General features: G+C 40.2%; 1 protein-coding gene across 2 annotated transcripts; it reads left to right on the forward strand.

Moving 5' to 3' along the window:
• The first annotated feature begins 1,373 nt into the window (after positions 1 to 1,373).
• Positions 1,374 to 16,070, forward strand: bicc2 (bicaudal C homolog 2). Of its 2 annotated transcripts, XM_089016965.1 has the most exons (19): positions 1,374 to 1,729; positions 4,100 to 4,146; positions 4,466 to 4,535; positions 4,654 to 4,733; positions 4,818 to 4,979; positions 5,069 to 5,122; positions 6,961 to 7,176; positions 7,265 to 7,516; positions 7,729 to 7,860; positions 7,990 to 8,179; positions 8,800 to 8,933; positions 9,022 to 9,230; positions 10,398 to 10,509; positions 10,908 to 10,947; positions 12,473 to 12,630; positions 13,787 to 13,982; positions 14,064 to 14,227; positions 14,443 to 14,542; positions 14,613 to 16,070. In XM_089016965.1, exons 1-19 carry the CDS (start codon positions 1,468 to 1,470, stop codon positions 14,741 to 14,743), a joined length of 2,709 nt encoding a protein of 902 aa, XP_088873091.1. In that variant the 5' UTR covers positions 1,374 to 1,467; the 3' UTR covers positions 14,744 to 16,070. The 2 variants fall into 2 exon arrangements, with proteins under 2 accessions (XP_088873091.1, XP_088873101.1); XM_089016975.1 differs by lacking the exon at positions 1,374 to 1,729 and having other exon boundaries at positions 4,121 to 4,146; positions 4,622 to 4,733; positions 14,613 to 16,069.
• Positions 16,071 to 16,792: the final 722 nt, after the last annotated feature.

Below are 16,792 nucleotides of genomic sequence, written 5' to 3' on the forward strand. Positions count from 1 at the left end.
TAGAATAATCAATATTTTTTAAGCATGGTTCATTTTTAAGACACATTCACTTGTCACTGAAGTCATACATAAAAAACAATGGGCAGAAAATGGAAATGGCAAGCAGAAAACGTGCTGAGTTTCAAGACGTTGTCAAAAGGAAGTAAAAACTCAAATTAATCAAACTACTGTACGTAAATTATTATTAATTATTATTGTTATACTGTGCGTGACACGGTGAGGCATTTGTGTTTGATGTGTTCATTACCGCATGCATACAGTAGTTGTGCACGCTTTGGTGAAGTGCTGCCTCCTTGAGTGAAAATGTTTTAACAGGTGTTCCTTTCCTCTAGTAACATGAAGCTCGTTCAGTTGCACAGCCCCATCTATCGTCATGGTAACGAAAGGCCATGTCCATTGACCCCACAAAACAAATGGTGATCAGTGTATATGTATTTATTTATTTATTTATTTATTTATTTATTTATGGATTTATTTTTAGCATGAGACAGAATTGCGAAATTATTTTCGACCGGAGTATTCCAAGTAAATGTAATTCTTTATCACATTTTTACCCACAAATATCAGAGACCTTGATTAGGACATTTGGAAACAGTCTTAAAACGTTGAAAATAATTAATATGTCTCCTTTCATGTTTTGATTCTTTCACATTCAGTAAAATCTACAGGAATGAGAATTCTCAAATGGAATTAATCTGAGTCGTTAATACATAAAGCATGATATTAACTACATTTTCAAATTATAAAGCAATACATCATTTTGTTTTCAATGTTTTTCATTTTCTTTCGTATGGTGCTTTCAATACTTTCTATTATAGACATTTATTTATTTTTTAAGTTATTTGGAAATCACCATTGTGGTTAATTTATGCATAAATCTTATATTGAGTGGAGATCTGATACTTATTTAAGCTCTGTGAACATGTGCAGGAAACTGTATTGAAACTTTCTAACGTTGACTCAGTGTGAAGGGAAAATTGGCAGATGTCTCAGGATCAGGAGACCATGATTATTTTGTTAGCTGTTATCCCCGTTGTGAGGATGCTTTCTACGTCTGTGTATTTGAGCAGTGTAATTTGCCAAAGCCCATGACATGAACAAAACTGATATCGAGATTACTGAAAATATATTGGCTTGTTGTAGTGTGTGTTTGGGGCCCCTCAGCGAGAGGAGACATGACCTGTGCTGACCGACTGCCTCGATTACACTTCCCAGTCAGTGCAGTAGGCTCTCACACTCCTTGGAGAAAGAGAGATAGATAGATGAAGAGAGAGAGAGAGGGAGAAAGAGATAGACAGAGAGGTGAAATTTGTGAACTAAGGGGTGGAGGAAACCAAGGGGGTGGGAGGTTGTCGCCCCCGTTTTCTTTACTCTCTCTTTTACTCTTCTCTTCTCTTGGTCACATACATCCTCACACATAAACACAAACACACACACATATATACAGATGAGGACTCCAGTCCTGCGATGGCGAACACAATTAGCCCAGAGGAGAGCTCCTCCGCCCAGGGTGCCGTAGCACCATTGGAGCCTGACCTGGAAACTAGCGGAGAACCCGACTTAGCAGCAAAGCCTCACCTCAGCGAGGCCTGTTATGAGAGAGAAGATGAGAAAGAGGAAGAGCAAATAGCACTTGGGCAGGCAAATGCTCAAGGTCAGAGTGTGGAGCCAGAGTGGGTGGAAGAGAGATTCAGGATCAATAGGAAGAAGTTAGAGGCAATGTTGTACGGTAAGTCAACACACACAACACAATTCTAATTTTTGGGTAAAATTGGATTCTGGCCCTTTGTGTCCACCTCACTTTTTGACACACGCACACGCACACACACACACACACACACACACACACACACACACACACACACACACACACACACACACACACACACACACACACACACACACACACACACACACACACACACACACACACACAAACAACTGTTCTCGCTCACACTCATATATAGGTACGATTTAGCCTGCCATGCATGTTTTTGGAATGTGGGAACAAACCAGAGTTCTCTGAGAAAATCCATGCAAGCACGGGAACAACATCGAAACTCCATACTTAAAGGGCATAGTCATAGTGAAACACTGCCACTCTGCACTGTGAGGCAGACGTACTAAACTGTTGATCACCGTGCAGATCATTCAGATGATGATGATGATTATGATAGTTAATCACATTACAATATATCATTAACCCATTTCCAGAGAAGGGTGTAAATTCCTGTGATAATACGAGTTGAAATAATAAGCGAAGATAACTTCTGGTGACTTCTGGTGGAGAGGATTAACTTTAAATTGAATATGTTTCAGCATTTGTGCACTGAATAAAAACGGAGGACATTTCATATAAAGACAGGAACCAATGTTCGTTAGACATTAACATAAAATGGCAAATTCCTAACTGTCTGTGCCTTGTCAAAAAGGGCCATAATTGACATTGCACAAGGCCTGGGGTTTAATCAAATGAGCTTTTTTATTGCAGCCAGCCTAAATGCTGTACCACAAGTCTCCCAGCGCTTGTAGCTTGTTGCCACCATCCATGCAGTAAAGTCATGTATTATGAATGATTAATGACACCCAACGGGTGATGCATTCATAAGTCTTATTGCTATTATCATGCCTGTCTGGGATGAGGAGGTAACTGCAGCCATTATTTATTTCAGTCTGGCGGTTTTATGCCGAATGCCTCTACTGTGCCATTTTGAAGATTCATTCTGGCAACGCTGTACATTTTGACTGGTCAGAAGCAACTAGGTACAAATAATTCTGTATATATTTTTTTTTCTCGGTTACTGTATCTGTACTTAGACAAAGAATCTCCATGGCCTGAATGAGATACTTTGTGTTTGAATAGCCTCAGTGAGGCTGTTAATTCTGCATCTTGTCAGATTGCCCTCTCTTTGACTGTGAGGTGTTTGAGTGGATTTTCCTTCACAATACTTTTTAGTTTTGTATTAGTGCTCTAATTTATGTGGTTGAGTGGGAAATATTTGCGTCACTAAATATCACTGGCGTCATTAGCCATTTCCAGGCTAAATTGTGGGTCCCCACTGCTCCCAATCTTTGACACCTCCTCTCTTGACCCAATACTATTCTCTACCCATTCCTCAGCTCTCACTAGAGTTGCCCTTAGTGATGGTGCGTAGGCTGTCCAGGCACTACCCCCAACCTTGTAAATGTCACAGTGGATATGTGGCCTTTTAAAATTGTTTATGTTCCAAGAAATTTCTCATTCCTTTTGTGCCGGTTGCTTGGCTAACGTCAACATTAAAAAACTGTTTGGAGAGTTGCAGTGTGGAAGAATTCACAAAAATGGAAAACAACTATCTAAATTCCGTACTGCCAAGTTTCATAATATTTAAAAAAAAACCCTTTTTCCAAGACAAGGTAGCTTTGCCTGTGCCATTTCGTGCATTTAGGTAACTCAATGTTCATCAGTGTTATACACAATACAATACATTACATATTGGTTTATATAGCGCTTCAACAACAGCTGAAGCTGCTACAAAATGCTGAACATGTTATATAATTAAAATAATAACATTTGTAACCAAAAGAATGTACTCCAATCAAAGCAAAGAAAAAAAAGAACAAATTCAAACATTCAAATTTAAATCAAAAGTTGTTGACTAAAATTACTTAAAAAAGTACATATGTATTATTTAATTTAGTTCGCTGATGTTGTAATTAATTTGCATCACTTGACTGCATTCATTCTGTGTTCGGTTCTCTCCCAGCGACTGTATGAAGGTGCAATTGATTGGTTATATGTAATGTATACTTTCAAGCCAATATGTATGCAAGTATGACAAATTTACAAATGAAGATTTTTTTTGGTATGGCAGAATGCTAACGCTCATGTGAATGAAGTAGATTAAAAAAACAGCTGAAACGTGGCAGTGGTTCATCTCTTCACTTGTATAACTTGATTCATTGCAGAACTGGCACATTTGAAAATGGTTTGCATTTCTTAACGAGGATATATTGATCAAGGTCTTTGGCTGATCCAGAAAGTGGCAACTGCAATGATTTGTAGTCATTTAAATCTGTTTCATTTTGCTTGTATTTATTTTAACTGTCTTTGTTGCAGCTCCAAGGGTTGGAGATACTATGACGGGCGAGGAGTTTTTTGAGAAAGTAAGTTAAACATCAAAAGTGCAAAATTTTATTTGCAATACAACACAAATGAAAGTTTCCTCCTCAGTAGTGACCATTGCTAACATTGCTGCATTAACTTTAGTGAGTAGTTATGGCTGAGAGATTGGAGCATTTCTGTGAAAAGTCCCGCAATAACAGGTGTTTTCATTGAAGTGATGACAGTCTTTGAATTGCAAATGAGCCTTTGTATTCTAAGAATATGTACACATTGCAAATATTCCCGAGACTAACAATGACAAAAGCCTTACTCGGTCTTCGCAGCTCTTTTTCACTCTCCTCATTGTTTGGGCTTTCACAGGTGATGAAAGAAACTGACACACAGGTGAAATGGCCTTCTAAATTGAAGATCGGAGCCAAGTCAAAGAAAGGTCCGATAATTTGCTCATTTATGTTATACCCTGTTCATTTACATATCCTTACCAGTGAAACTACATGGAACAACTTTTGATTATAGATGATGTCAAACTGAGCTGTTACCTCTTGCAGACCCACATGTGAAGGTGGAAGGGAAGAAAGCCAATGTTTTGGAAGCCAAAAAGAAGATTCTAGAAGTACTCGAAACTCGGGTACTGATTGTAATTTTAAACAAAACTTGTATATTGACATCAGTGGCAAGGTGAAATGAAGTCTTGATGCATTGAAATACTCAGGTAAACAAGGTGACCCTCAAAATGGACGTGGCTTACACAGAGCATTCACATGTGATTGGCAAAGGTGGTGGAAACATCAAGAAGGTAATGGAAGTCACGTCCTGTCATATCCATTTCCCGGACTCCAACCGCCACAACGCTGCAGGGGAGAAAAGCAACCAGGTATGTGTATGGAGCCAAAGGAAGCAAGTAAGAAAGACAATTGCCTTGATAAAAGAAAACAAACAATTTTCCCTTGTAACTATTACCAGGTGTCAATTGCCGGGCCCATCGAGGGAGTGGAAGACGCCAGGAGGAAGATTAGAGTGAGTGATCCATTAAGTGGCCGGCAGTGCATTTTGTAGCTGGGCCTTCAGTGAAGTCAAAACACACACATTTTGCTCTGTCCAGCCAACTAAGCAAGGGAAGAACGTTAATGTCATCAAGATGGCCCTCAAGAGACAAAATTGATACCGGCTTTCTTAAGAAAACAGTCTTAATGCATTTATAGAGCACCAAAACTCCAATAGAAGTTATCTCAAGGCACTTGACACATTGAGAGCAGGTCAAAAACCTCCCTCCTTGACAGTGACGTGCGGTGAGGTTCATGGCTGGTGAGGCACTGACGTCATAAATGATGTCACTGCCAGTCTCTACTTAGTATTTGAACGGTAAATATGAAAATTCAGCGATTTTGAAAAAAATCCTAAAACGGTGAAGTTCAATGGACAAGAACTTTAAAGTACAAATCACTACATACATCTAACTGTTTAATTTATTTTTTCATTTGATATTTCCATGACAGCTTTCCATGATGACAGGTGAGGCACTGCCTCACCTGCCTCCACTGACTGCACGTCACTGCTCCTTGAACATATCTACCCAGTTTGTATTTGATAAAACCAACCGAATCCCATATGAACAAACACTTTTTTTGTTTTTGACCGAGGACAGGATAAAATCCCTTCAAGGAAGAAATATCAAACCGAAACTATGTTCTGGGGAGCAACGGTCTGACTTGTTCGATTGGTTTGATATAGACGCAGTGTAGATAGAATTGAGTAGACAGGGGAGAATTTGGATTGGATTGGATGTACCTTTATTCGTCTTGCAGTCGAGAAATTTGCATTTCACAGCAGCAAAGTGATGAAAGGAAAAGGAAAGGAAAGGAAAGGAAGATGTAGAAAAACAAAATACAGGACCTATTGTAAATGCATCTTGAAGTCAAAACAGCAACAACAAAAAACTATATAATAAATAATGTGACAACACAAAAGACACATCTTAAGCACTTTCTTCACCCTTTTTGTTAAATGAAGTAGTTCGAGATGAAAGAGGAGAAGATCAAAGCATCCCTTTCACCAATGGATCAGGCACCTCATGGTGAAATGTGCACATCGGCTACAAGCTAAATGTTAAAAGCAAACATGGAACTGTAGCATCCATTGATGAAAAGAGACTGTCTCATGTCTCTTGTCCCACGTAAATCCACTTCAATTCCAAGCTGTGACAGTTCCATATACTCATCGGCGCTCTGTGCTGACGGTCCTTTCTTCTCATCGTGGGCTCCTCGGGCCATGCATCCATCCAGCCACAGACTGTCCAGCAGCACCAACCTTTACGCTGAACAAAGCAGGGCTGTGAAGATAGATGCTGCCCATTACAGGAGCAAAAAAGAACACTCGCCCCAGAGCTGTATAGCAAAGACATTACACACATATTATACACAGTATGATGAAATTTAATGTGTACTGGAAGCATCAGAATTAAGACGAACATTATGAAATGAAAGCAATACACTACTGTGAATAAATGACAGTCATTTCATGGCACAAATATGAGCAATTAGGTTCTCAATGCAGATCAGTGCTGGTGACATTTCAATGGCCACACAAAAGCTCGTCCCAGAAGTGGGACAATTCATAATTTGACAGAGCTCATTTCTGGGTTTATTTTTTAATTTTACCAGGATATTTGTTTCCATTTGGGTCAGGATTCACTGATCAATAGAATAATAAGAACAACACCTGATCCGCAATTACACCGCCATACAGTGGAGCCAATTATAGTATTTGGCAAAATGGTTCAATTGGTCTTTTTCTGACATCAACTCATGCTTCATCCTCTTTTTTTTCTTTTATATTCTGCTTTTTTTATGTGCTAGGATCTGCAGCCACTGACTTTAACCTTCGACCTGCCTGTCAGCCTGGCTCCTCAGCCCCTGCCAGATGCCAACTCACCTCTCATCCAGCAGGTGGTACAGACGTTAGGGGTGAATGTGAGCTTCAGAGCGGTGCCAACCCAGCCTCAGGCCCAGCCTGCTTTCTTTGGGAGCTGTTGCACAGTGTGGGGCCTGCAGGGTAACACCTCCGCCGTTAAGGTCAGTGCGACACAGTCAGTGCAGAATGCATCGACGAATACACACCAGCTGAGAGCAGGGCAACACGTTCTCATGTATTACGTGGCAGAAGGCGACCTGTGTTCTTATGGAGCTGCTCGTGGGGTCAGAGGTAACAGGGAGCATTGTGAACAGCCAGTTGGACGTTACCTCGCAGCAGCATCTCTTCTTGCTGGGGCAGAACGGAGCTCACTTCCTCAGTGTCATGCACCACACCCAGACTCAGATCATTTTACCGGACCTCAGCGCCCCCCAGAACCTCCCCTCATTGGTCATCCAGGGTACCCCTGATGGAGTGTGTCTGGCCCGGCAGCAGCTCATGGTATGGTTCTCATGGCTGTCTGGAATAAAACGTCAGTGGTCAACAAATTGTGAGGCACTTTATAATCCGGTGTGCTTTATACTGTATATGGAAAACATTTTAAAATACAACATTCATTGAAGGTGCGCTTTATGATCCGGTGTGCCTTACAATTCAGAAAATAAAAAAATTATCAATGTCAGTGTTTTTTTTCTTTTTCTGTGTACACATAGGACTGTCTGCCTGTGTGTTTGATGTTTGACATGCGGGAAGGTGTGGAGGCAGATCCTTGTGTACTGGCTCAGATGATGCAAAACCTTGGTGTCTTCATTACTGTAAAGCCTAAAGTGAAGCAGACAAACAAGGTGCCACCATATTATGAACCCTGTTCAATTGCACCCTACCCATGATTTATTTCTCAACAACACAGATTTGTATTTTGGTTTACACTTTTGTTTTTCTGAAATATTACTGCCTTTATGTATCTATTGCAGTCGGTGGTAGTGAAAGGTCTCGAAAGGAACATCCAGTGTCTTTATGAGGCCCGTCGGCTGTTGCTGGGTTTGGATTCTTATGACTCCACCAAAGTAACCAATGTGGCCCCTGATCCCATTCTAGCTGGGAATGAATTGACCAGTTATTGGCTCAACATGTTACTCCAGCAGCTGCGGCTCTCAGAACATGGTAAGTTTACCCACAATCCAAGTCTTTGAAGACACTTTTAAGTTTTGAGTGTTGGAAATTCTTGGCTTTTCTCTTCCACCTTTATTTGTCCATGTTAAACATTTTGTTACAGCTTCAGCTGCTGTTAAAGCACTATATAAATCAATATGTATAGTATTGTATTGTATCATTGTTTGTATTCAGGTTCTTGTCTGCTCATTCGAGTGTTATCATAACATGAGAGTTAGCATTTTATGTTCTATAAAGCGCTTTGTTTTTTACAGCTGCAGCTGTTGTGAAACCATGATAAAAACACATATGTATTGTATATCATTGGATTCATGAATATTTACATTCAACTAAAAGCTTGTGCTTATAGAAAGTTTTATAGAAGTTAACAAAGATTTAAGTGGCAAGTCCACTTCCTACACGCTTGCACTAAGGCTACAAGAACTATGCTAAACATACAGTTAAATTAATGCATCTCCGACGGTATCACTCAAAATTGACCATTACATTTGCATGTCTGGTTTTGGATCTCATTACATTGTGTAAGTATTCACAATGCTATGGCTAATCATTTTTGGACAGACTGACATCAATCAAATGCCATTTTCACATAACTTTCTCATCTTAAATAGGCCCATTCCCTGCACCTATTACAGAGGTTCAAAGTGGTACAAAGGCTCGCCCATCACCTCCACCCGGGCTTACCTCTCCCACTGACGAAGTGAGGGCAGGACTGAAGGGAACAGACAGTCGTCCTCTGGAGAAGGTGTTTCGTAACTTTCATCGCTGGAAGAAAAGAACACACACATTCAAAGAGTCATTTTTTTTATTTTCAAAATGTCCCTCCTGTTTAGATTCTAGAAAATGATGACCAGTCTGGCCAATCAGATGATGAGAGCTCGAAGGACACGGTGATGATGACATCATCAGAGGATGCAATCAACATCCCCACTGGACCCAGGATGAAAATAATGTGTCGGAGGGGGAGTCTCCAGGGTCCAGAGATAAGCAAAATTTTCAACCAAGTCCGACGACACTCAACAGGGCAGGCGATTACTTGCAGGTAAACGTCAAGACAATCATGATTACTGAGATGGCAGCCACGAAAATTTGAATTTGCATCTTGATCATAGTTATCCTGTTGACCTCATTCGCTCATTTATTTCATTTAGTCATTCATCCATCAACTACCCCACTTGTTCTCATTAACAAATGAGAAATAATGAGCAGTTTGAAATCACAGTAAGCGTGAGCACAACACAATTATTCGTCTGAAAGAAAAAAAAAACAATTGAGTAAACGCCTATAAGAACCCTTCAAATGTATGTTTTGGGCCGACAAAGGGACTTTGAATGGTGGCAGAATCACGTTTAAAATGATTTTGATTGTGGTTAGTTTTTTTTCTAAAAAAGGTCACATCCCATTTCTGAAAGTGTGCCCACTTGTGCAACTGCATTATGTTTTTAACTTTACTTTTCAAAAATACATCCATTCATTTTCCAAACCGCTTTCTCCTCAATAGGGTCGCAGGGTCTTTGGGTGCCTATTCCAGCTGTCTTCGGGCAGGAGGCGGGAGACCGCCTGACCGGTTGGCAGCGATTTATAGGGCACAAAGAAGCAAACAACCATTCACACTCACCTTCACACTTAAGAACAATTTTAGTGTTTAATCAGCCTGCCATGCATGTTTTTGGAATGTGGGAGGTAACCGGACCCCCCGCAGAAAACCCACACAGGGCCGCTGAGAACATTCAAACCCCACACAGGAAGGCTGAAGCGGTACCTCTCCACTGTGTAGTTAATGTGCTAACCACTTGACTACTGGGCCACCCGCTTCTCATGAAGACAAAAAAAAAAAACAAAAAAAACTCAATCATATGATTGAGATTGTAGGCCAGATAAATGATTGGAAAAATTATAGAATAATTTTTCTTGGTCTCTTTTCTAGCTCACAAAAAAATACATTTTATGTCCACTGTAAGGAGCCAATAACATGGTGTTTTTCTTTAGAGAATGGAAGGAAGCCAGAAAACCTGGGAATAGTATCTTTCCTCAACTAGCTGCCTTAAAAATATTATATATAGCATAGCTATGTGTTATCCTATCTTGATGCTGCCCTTGCCATGTCTGCCGTACTTGATTTTGTTGCGTTGTGTCCCTAGGCCTGCTTTATTTGCTTCTACACAGCCACCCAAGTTAATCCTGGTGAATGTGTGTTATCTCCTGAAAGCACAAGGATGCTGAATGCAGAAATGGAGCGAGGGAGGACGGAACGGAGGAATAGCCTTAGGAGAGACGTGATGCTGTCCCGGGATGTTTGCGCAGACATCTCGGAATCGGAGGTGTAAAAGAACACACAGAACTTTCTTTTCACTGTTGTAAATTGCATGATAATTGTGCAAATTAACACTTGGGTGCACACATTAATTCAAACCGATGTCAAATACCATTTAAAAGAAGTATACAAGGAAGATATGGTTCACAATTCTTGTGTTTGTATCTGCATGTTGCGCTTTCTGGTTGATTTTGGGGCTTTTTCGAGAACTCCTATTTAACCATTCACAATCCAAGATTTGTAAAAATATAAATAGGCTTTTCACTGTGGTGATGGCAGGAAGTGGTGTAAGCATTGGCACATATGCTGTAAATGGAGTTTAACATGTCTGATTTCCAAAGGGCAAACTTGATTTTCAACTCCTTGCATTATTTACCTATTTCATATCCTGTTTGTGCGCTGTAGGTTTATGACTATGAGAAGAAGAAATTGCTGGCGACCAGAGGTTAGTGCCTCTAAATCATTAATTCTTTTTCTGGTCATAAACTCTGCCTTCTGATGCAAAGTAAATAGTACAGAGCAAAGTCAAATCAGTCAAATCAAAGTCAAATCACTTCATAAAAAAATGTGCAGACATGTTTAGCGAATCATACATGTCCAAAATCAATTCAAGTCTGCCTGATGCTGAAAACAAAAAGGAAAACATTACATTTTCCTCTTTGGGCTGGTGTCTCAATATTTGTGTACTTTTTAAGGATTCAGGTCAATTGCGGGAACAATTGCTGACATTATAATCAAATTTACACACACAAAATGCTACTTCATCCATCACACAGAAAGATACGTACAGGGAAGATGCAGTGAAATGGGCCAAAATTGCCTCAGTGTTGTTTTATTATGGGATTATGAATTAGCTGTTTGAATGGGCCATCTGCCTTCTAGTCATTTAAACACACGTATTCCTCTCCATGGATGCAAACACTCTTGGCGGTAGCAGCGTTTTGTGCTTTTGTCGGTGTGACACATTCTGTTTCGAGTTCTGTCTGGTGCTGCTTGTTTTTCCTTTGTGTGTCTCAAGTTCACCAATTTGAGCTTGATGAAATATGCTGCACACTGGCAAACATAAGTACTGTTCCAGATGAATCATTTAACACCTCAACTGACTGTCCATTCGGTGAATTGTTGAATTAGCGGTGGAACAACTGCAGTGATACAGTAAACATACTGCATGGATCTGTTCTTGCCAGGACTGGTATTTTTCAGCTTTTTCGAGCTGTCTATCAAATGCTATTTGATTGATTTGTCCTATGACATTTTCAAATTGACCAAGTCAGAATCACAGCCCCACCCAGTTTCTAGGATAGAAACGTGGTCAAATTACCCCCAGTGGATCCTGAATAGAAGTCCAGATAACAGAATAAAATACATTTACACGATTCCTATCAACTTCCATACAAATAGGGAAACATTAAGGAAAAATCTCTCACAAAATAGATCCCATTTCTCATGATTTGCTTAGAGCGCACACAGTGAAATAAAATAAATTCTGAGAGGGGAATCCCGACTGGGCTGACAACAAATTGGGCATTAGCCAGGGGTTACCCTGAAATTGTTCCCAGCCAATTATTTTGTTGTTTCTTTCTATGGAATTAAAATCTGTATTCTGAAAAGTTTTTTATATGACATGATTCAAACGAAAAAAAATGTGAAAAAGAAATTTTTTTTTTTTTAATCTGCATCAAATTTGAAGCCCTGATTTAATTTGCTGTTAACCAGTGTTACAATTGAAAAAGAAACACTTCATCTATCCATTATTTGAGTCGATAATCCTGACAAGGTTCACGGTTCAGCATCTTCTATTCTTAAAGAATCATTGCCAGTATGCAGCATTGTTAAACACATGGGCAGTGATCCTACATATCACTAGTTCTTCCAATCTGTTTTCACAACTATCAAAGATAATGACAGTTATTTGTACGCTTCTTCACACAAGAGTACTTATAATTTATCTCTATGTTATCTTCTTCCAGCGATGCAGAGAAAGCCAGTGGTGACTGAAGTGCGGACACCCACAGACACTTGGAGTGGTCTTGGTTTTTCCAAGTCCATGCCAGCAGAGGCTGTAAAGGAGCTGCGGCACATCAGCCGTCGAAGCTACAAAGCCTACTTGAGCACAAGCAGTGGCCAGGTAAAATGACTACAATGAGCCATCTGACCAGCGACAGCTGTCAGGAGTTTTTCAACAAATGGTGCCATGTAGTGTTTTTTTAAGATCTGTGTGGATTCATGACAACCTCATACAATTATATTAAAATATTATCATAATTTTTTTGCTAGCTTCAGAACTGTCCAACCTTTGTTAATAATGTCCATCTATTTTTTAAAAGTCCATCATGAAAATGGCTTTAACAGTATATCTGAAACCAAATCCATTTCTTCTCCTCTTTCGGCTATTGTGGGATGACATAACCGCAATTAAACATCACAATATATTTGCAGTTTGCCACAGAGACAGCGTGCGAGCTCTGGCAGGTATGGGTTGCCAACTCGAAATCTGATTGGTTAAAGCAACAGTTTCATCGACATTCATTTTTATGTTCAAGAGCCCTCAGAACTGATTGTGAAGGTGCTGAGTGAGGTAGATTTCTGACCCTGAAATGTGATTGGTTAAATGCTTAAATACGAAACACATATCCGGAAGCAGCACAACAGGGGAAAAGCAATCAAAGGTAACTAAAAGACCATTTGGAATTATTTAATAAGAATTCATGGACAAAATATAATCACATATTTTTAGGCCAGAAGAGAAGGTCTTGCAGGCCCTGACGGCCCACCACTGCTTGAAATCATATGTTGCAGTGTCTCTCAAACAGTTTGTTATCTTGCTGAGTGGTGAACCAAGGAAATGCAAATACTCAATCATTCACGCCCTGATTCTTTGGTCAGCACGACCAGTTACATCATCCTGCTAACTTGACGCCTTCTTGTCGTTAAAAGAAAACAACTCTCAAATGGAGGAGAGGGTATCTGACTAGCTACTGTTTGATGAAAGCTATTCTGCCGTTTCTTGTAACACAATGGCGGTAGCACGTATACATAATATTGTGCCGGAAAAGAAGTTCCTTATTGGATGGCACTTGGTATTTTACATTTTGAACAGAACACCATTTGCAAAAATCACAATACAGTATCAGTTATTAGTTTGCTGTTCAAAATGCCCTTGATTAGTTGTTGGTGAATCCCTCTAGTGGTAGGTAGATGAATTACTGAATTGAATATGCACAAGAGTGAAGTGAAATGAAAGTTACTTTTGAAAATCAAATTGAATCATTGCACCATTGCAGCCATGGGCCAACCAAAGCGGGGCAGCATCTCATGGGAGCAATTCAGACAACTGGAGGGAGAGACGCGGATCGCAGCCCGCCTCATCATCTTCCTCCTCATCTACTTCCTCTCCATCCTCCCCACCACCAGCCTCGTACTCATCCTCTGCCCACTTCCCCTCGTTCGCATCCACCAGAAACAGAAATGACAAACCCTGTGAGTCCAAGTCCTTTTCTTAGTATTCATTTGCCCAAGACAGACATTAAGGCTTTGATTTTAACCCCTCGATGCCGACAGCCGAAGGCTTCCCGGGCTGCAACTACTTTGACGACGTGTGCCCATCGAGGAGAGCATCCACCTGCAGTCAGCGTAGCCCGTCTCCCCCGATAATGGATGATCTGCCGGAGCTCCTAAACCAGCTGGGGTTGATAAAGTACATTGATGTGTTGGAGCAGCAAGAGGTACAAACAAACAAAAACAAAACAAGCCTTGGTTTCATGGAACAAACACCAAAATTGAACTAAATACATTGAAAACAAACCTTGGAAACTCAGAACAAAAACAAAACATTCTTTTAGCTGTTATATACATTTTAGCTAGTTTTATACACATAAAATGCAGTTCCTGTTTCTTCTTTTTTAATTGGTTTTTATGTACTATAATGATGTCTATTTAGATTGACTACCAGACATTCCTCACACTGTCTGATGATGATCTGAAGGAAGTGGGCGTGTCCACATTTGGAGCTAGACGTAAAATGCTGTTGGCCATCTCAGGTAATATACTGGAGTTCTCCTTCTACAGTGGTGACTCGTTCTCGAAAGAAATTGAAATCTTCTTTTCCAGAGCTAAACAGAAGCAAGAGGAGACCTTCAGACACATCCAGCGTCAAGTCTGGGTACCTGGAAGGCGGTGCCAGCGGTCGACTGCCACGCATTGCAGACATGGAAGTCGCAGCACTGAGTAACCGCTGGTGAAAGGAGCTTTTTGCCAACTTTGATCTTGTCAGTTATACAAATACAGTTTGAACAGACATCTAATTTTTTTAAATCAGACAACAACAAACAGGTTGTAGTCATGAGTGCCTTATGCCAACATCCAAACTCCAAAGGTTTTTATAAAAATAATGACAAAGAGGTCTTCTCTTCAAAAAGTTTATTTTAATATGAAAAAGGCAATGATTACATGGAAGTTCTTGATAATTCTAAGATGAGTTTGATGTTTGCCTTTCTTCTTGAAAAATGTTGCTTTATGCCTTCACAGCATTAAACGCTATATCAAAGCAATTGTATATAAACTATATTGTCACATTGAAAAAATGTTAAAGTTGATTGCAGTAATCTGCATTTGGCAGAAAATAGAAGGACTGTGACGTATCTTGCATATTTATCTGATTGAATATTTAATAAATACCATTGAAAGTATATTTTAAAATAACTTGGAAGAATGCATTGGAAAAGTGTCATTTATTGTCTATCCTTGCTTCATAAAATGAAACTTTACCATGAAATACAGTAAAGTCTCGTTATATCGATATTCTCGGGAGTAGGAAAAAATATCGATATAACCCGGACTATCGATATATCCGATCCTGCGCGCATGTAATTTTCTCCTTGCGTTCATGGAAATAGTATCGTAATAAGCGGTACTATCGATATAACCGATATCGATATAACGAGACTTTACTGTATAAGCATTCTAATCCTTTATAATTGTTTTTTTAAACATTTGGGATATGGGGAGACATTCAGTACTTGGCCTTATCCAACCATCCAACCGTCCATCCATCCATCAATCCCTCCATTCACCCCGAGTCCACCCGTCCGTCCATACATCCGTCCGTCCGCCCATCCATCCATCCATCCGTCCGTCCATTCTCTGATTTTCAGATTATCCACACAAGGGGCACGGGCATGGTGGAGCCTAACTAAGATGTCTTCTGACAATAGGCGAGGGACACCCTGAACCGGTTGCCAGTCAATCGCAAGACACACAAAGACAAAGAATCATTCACACGCACAGGCACAACTAGTTATAATTCTTTTCTCTTGCATGTTCTTGGAAAGTGACAGGAAAGCAGAATACTTCATGCGAGCCCGAGAAGAATATAACATGTCCAAACGGACGGCCGGAGCAAGAATCAAAGCCTGCATTACTGCTCTGTGAGGCGGACATCTTAACCAGTCGAGTACGGTGACACTAGATATTGTATTTATTTTATCTTTTAAAATGTTTTTAATCAGATTTTTTTGCATCACTTTAATGTTAGTGTCAACATGCAAAAGCCTATATGACAAATGACAATAAAACAATGACAAGTTCCACCAGAGGGCACTGGTGTCACTCTTATATTAGGAGGTCATATTTGCGTTGCATGAATAACTTTTATGAACAATTACAATAGGATTAGCGCTCCCGGCTCGAAAGATGGAGTTGATGGTAACAAATGCATTTGCAATAAATAGATAAGACTAATGGAAATCACAATTAGAGGGGTGAAACTCCTTTTAATTTGGTTGCCTCATTTGACAGGTTAAATTGAATTTATCATCACAGCAACTGCCCATGAGTAATTTCTTATTCAATTCATTTACTGAGGGGCCCATCCACAATCTGATGCTGTCAAGGGGAACTACCTCGCTGGAAGAGTGTTAAATGAAAACAGTGTGAGCACTTTCCAACTGTGGCAGGGGTCGTCTGCACGTGGATGCAAATGAACCTGCACAGAATTTGAACGACAGGCTTTGCATGCTGCGAGCGGGTTGAGGATGAAATTGCCCTTGAGTAGAGTTGGTGGGCTGTGGCAGATTAGCGAGGGATAATCCCTACTCATTAGAATTGATATGCCAATTACTCTGGAAATTTCAGACTGGTGAACCTTCAGTCCCTTACACAGGTTAACGGTGTACTCGCTGCTTTGAATTTTGCCAGGTAGCTAATTGTTTTTCCCGAGTGAGAGCAAGTCACAGTCGGTCTTTGATGATGCAACCGGCATGGGCTGTAAATGGAAGTAACTGCAAGCAGAG

The sequence above is a fragment of the Hippocampus bargibanti genome, linkage group LG02, assembly GCF_051943395.1.
Source record: "Hippocampus bargibanti isolate YZ-2025 linkage group LG02, ASM5194339v1, whole genome shotgun sequence".
NCBI classification, from domain to species: Eukaryota; Metazoa; Chordata; class Actinopteri; order Syngnathiformes; family Syngnathidae; genus Hippocampus; species Hippocampus bargibanti.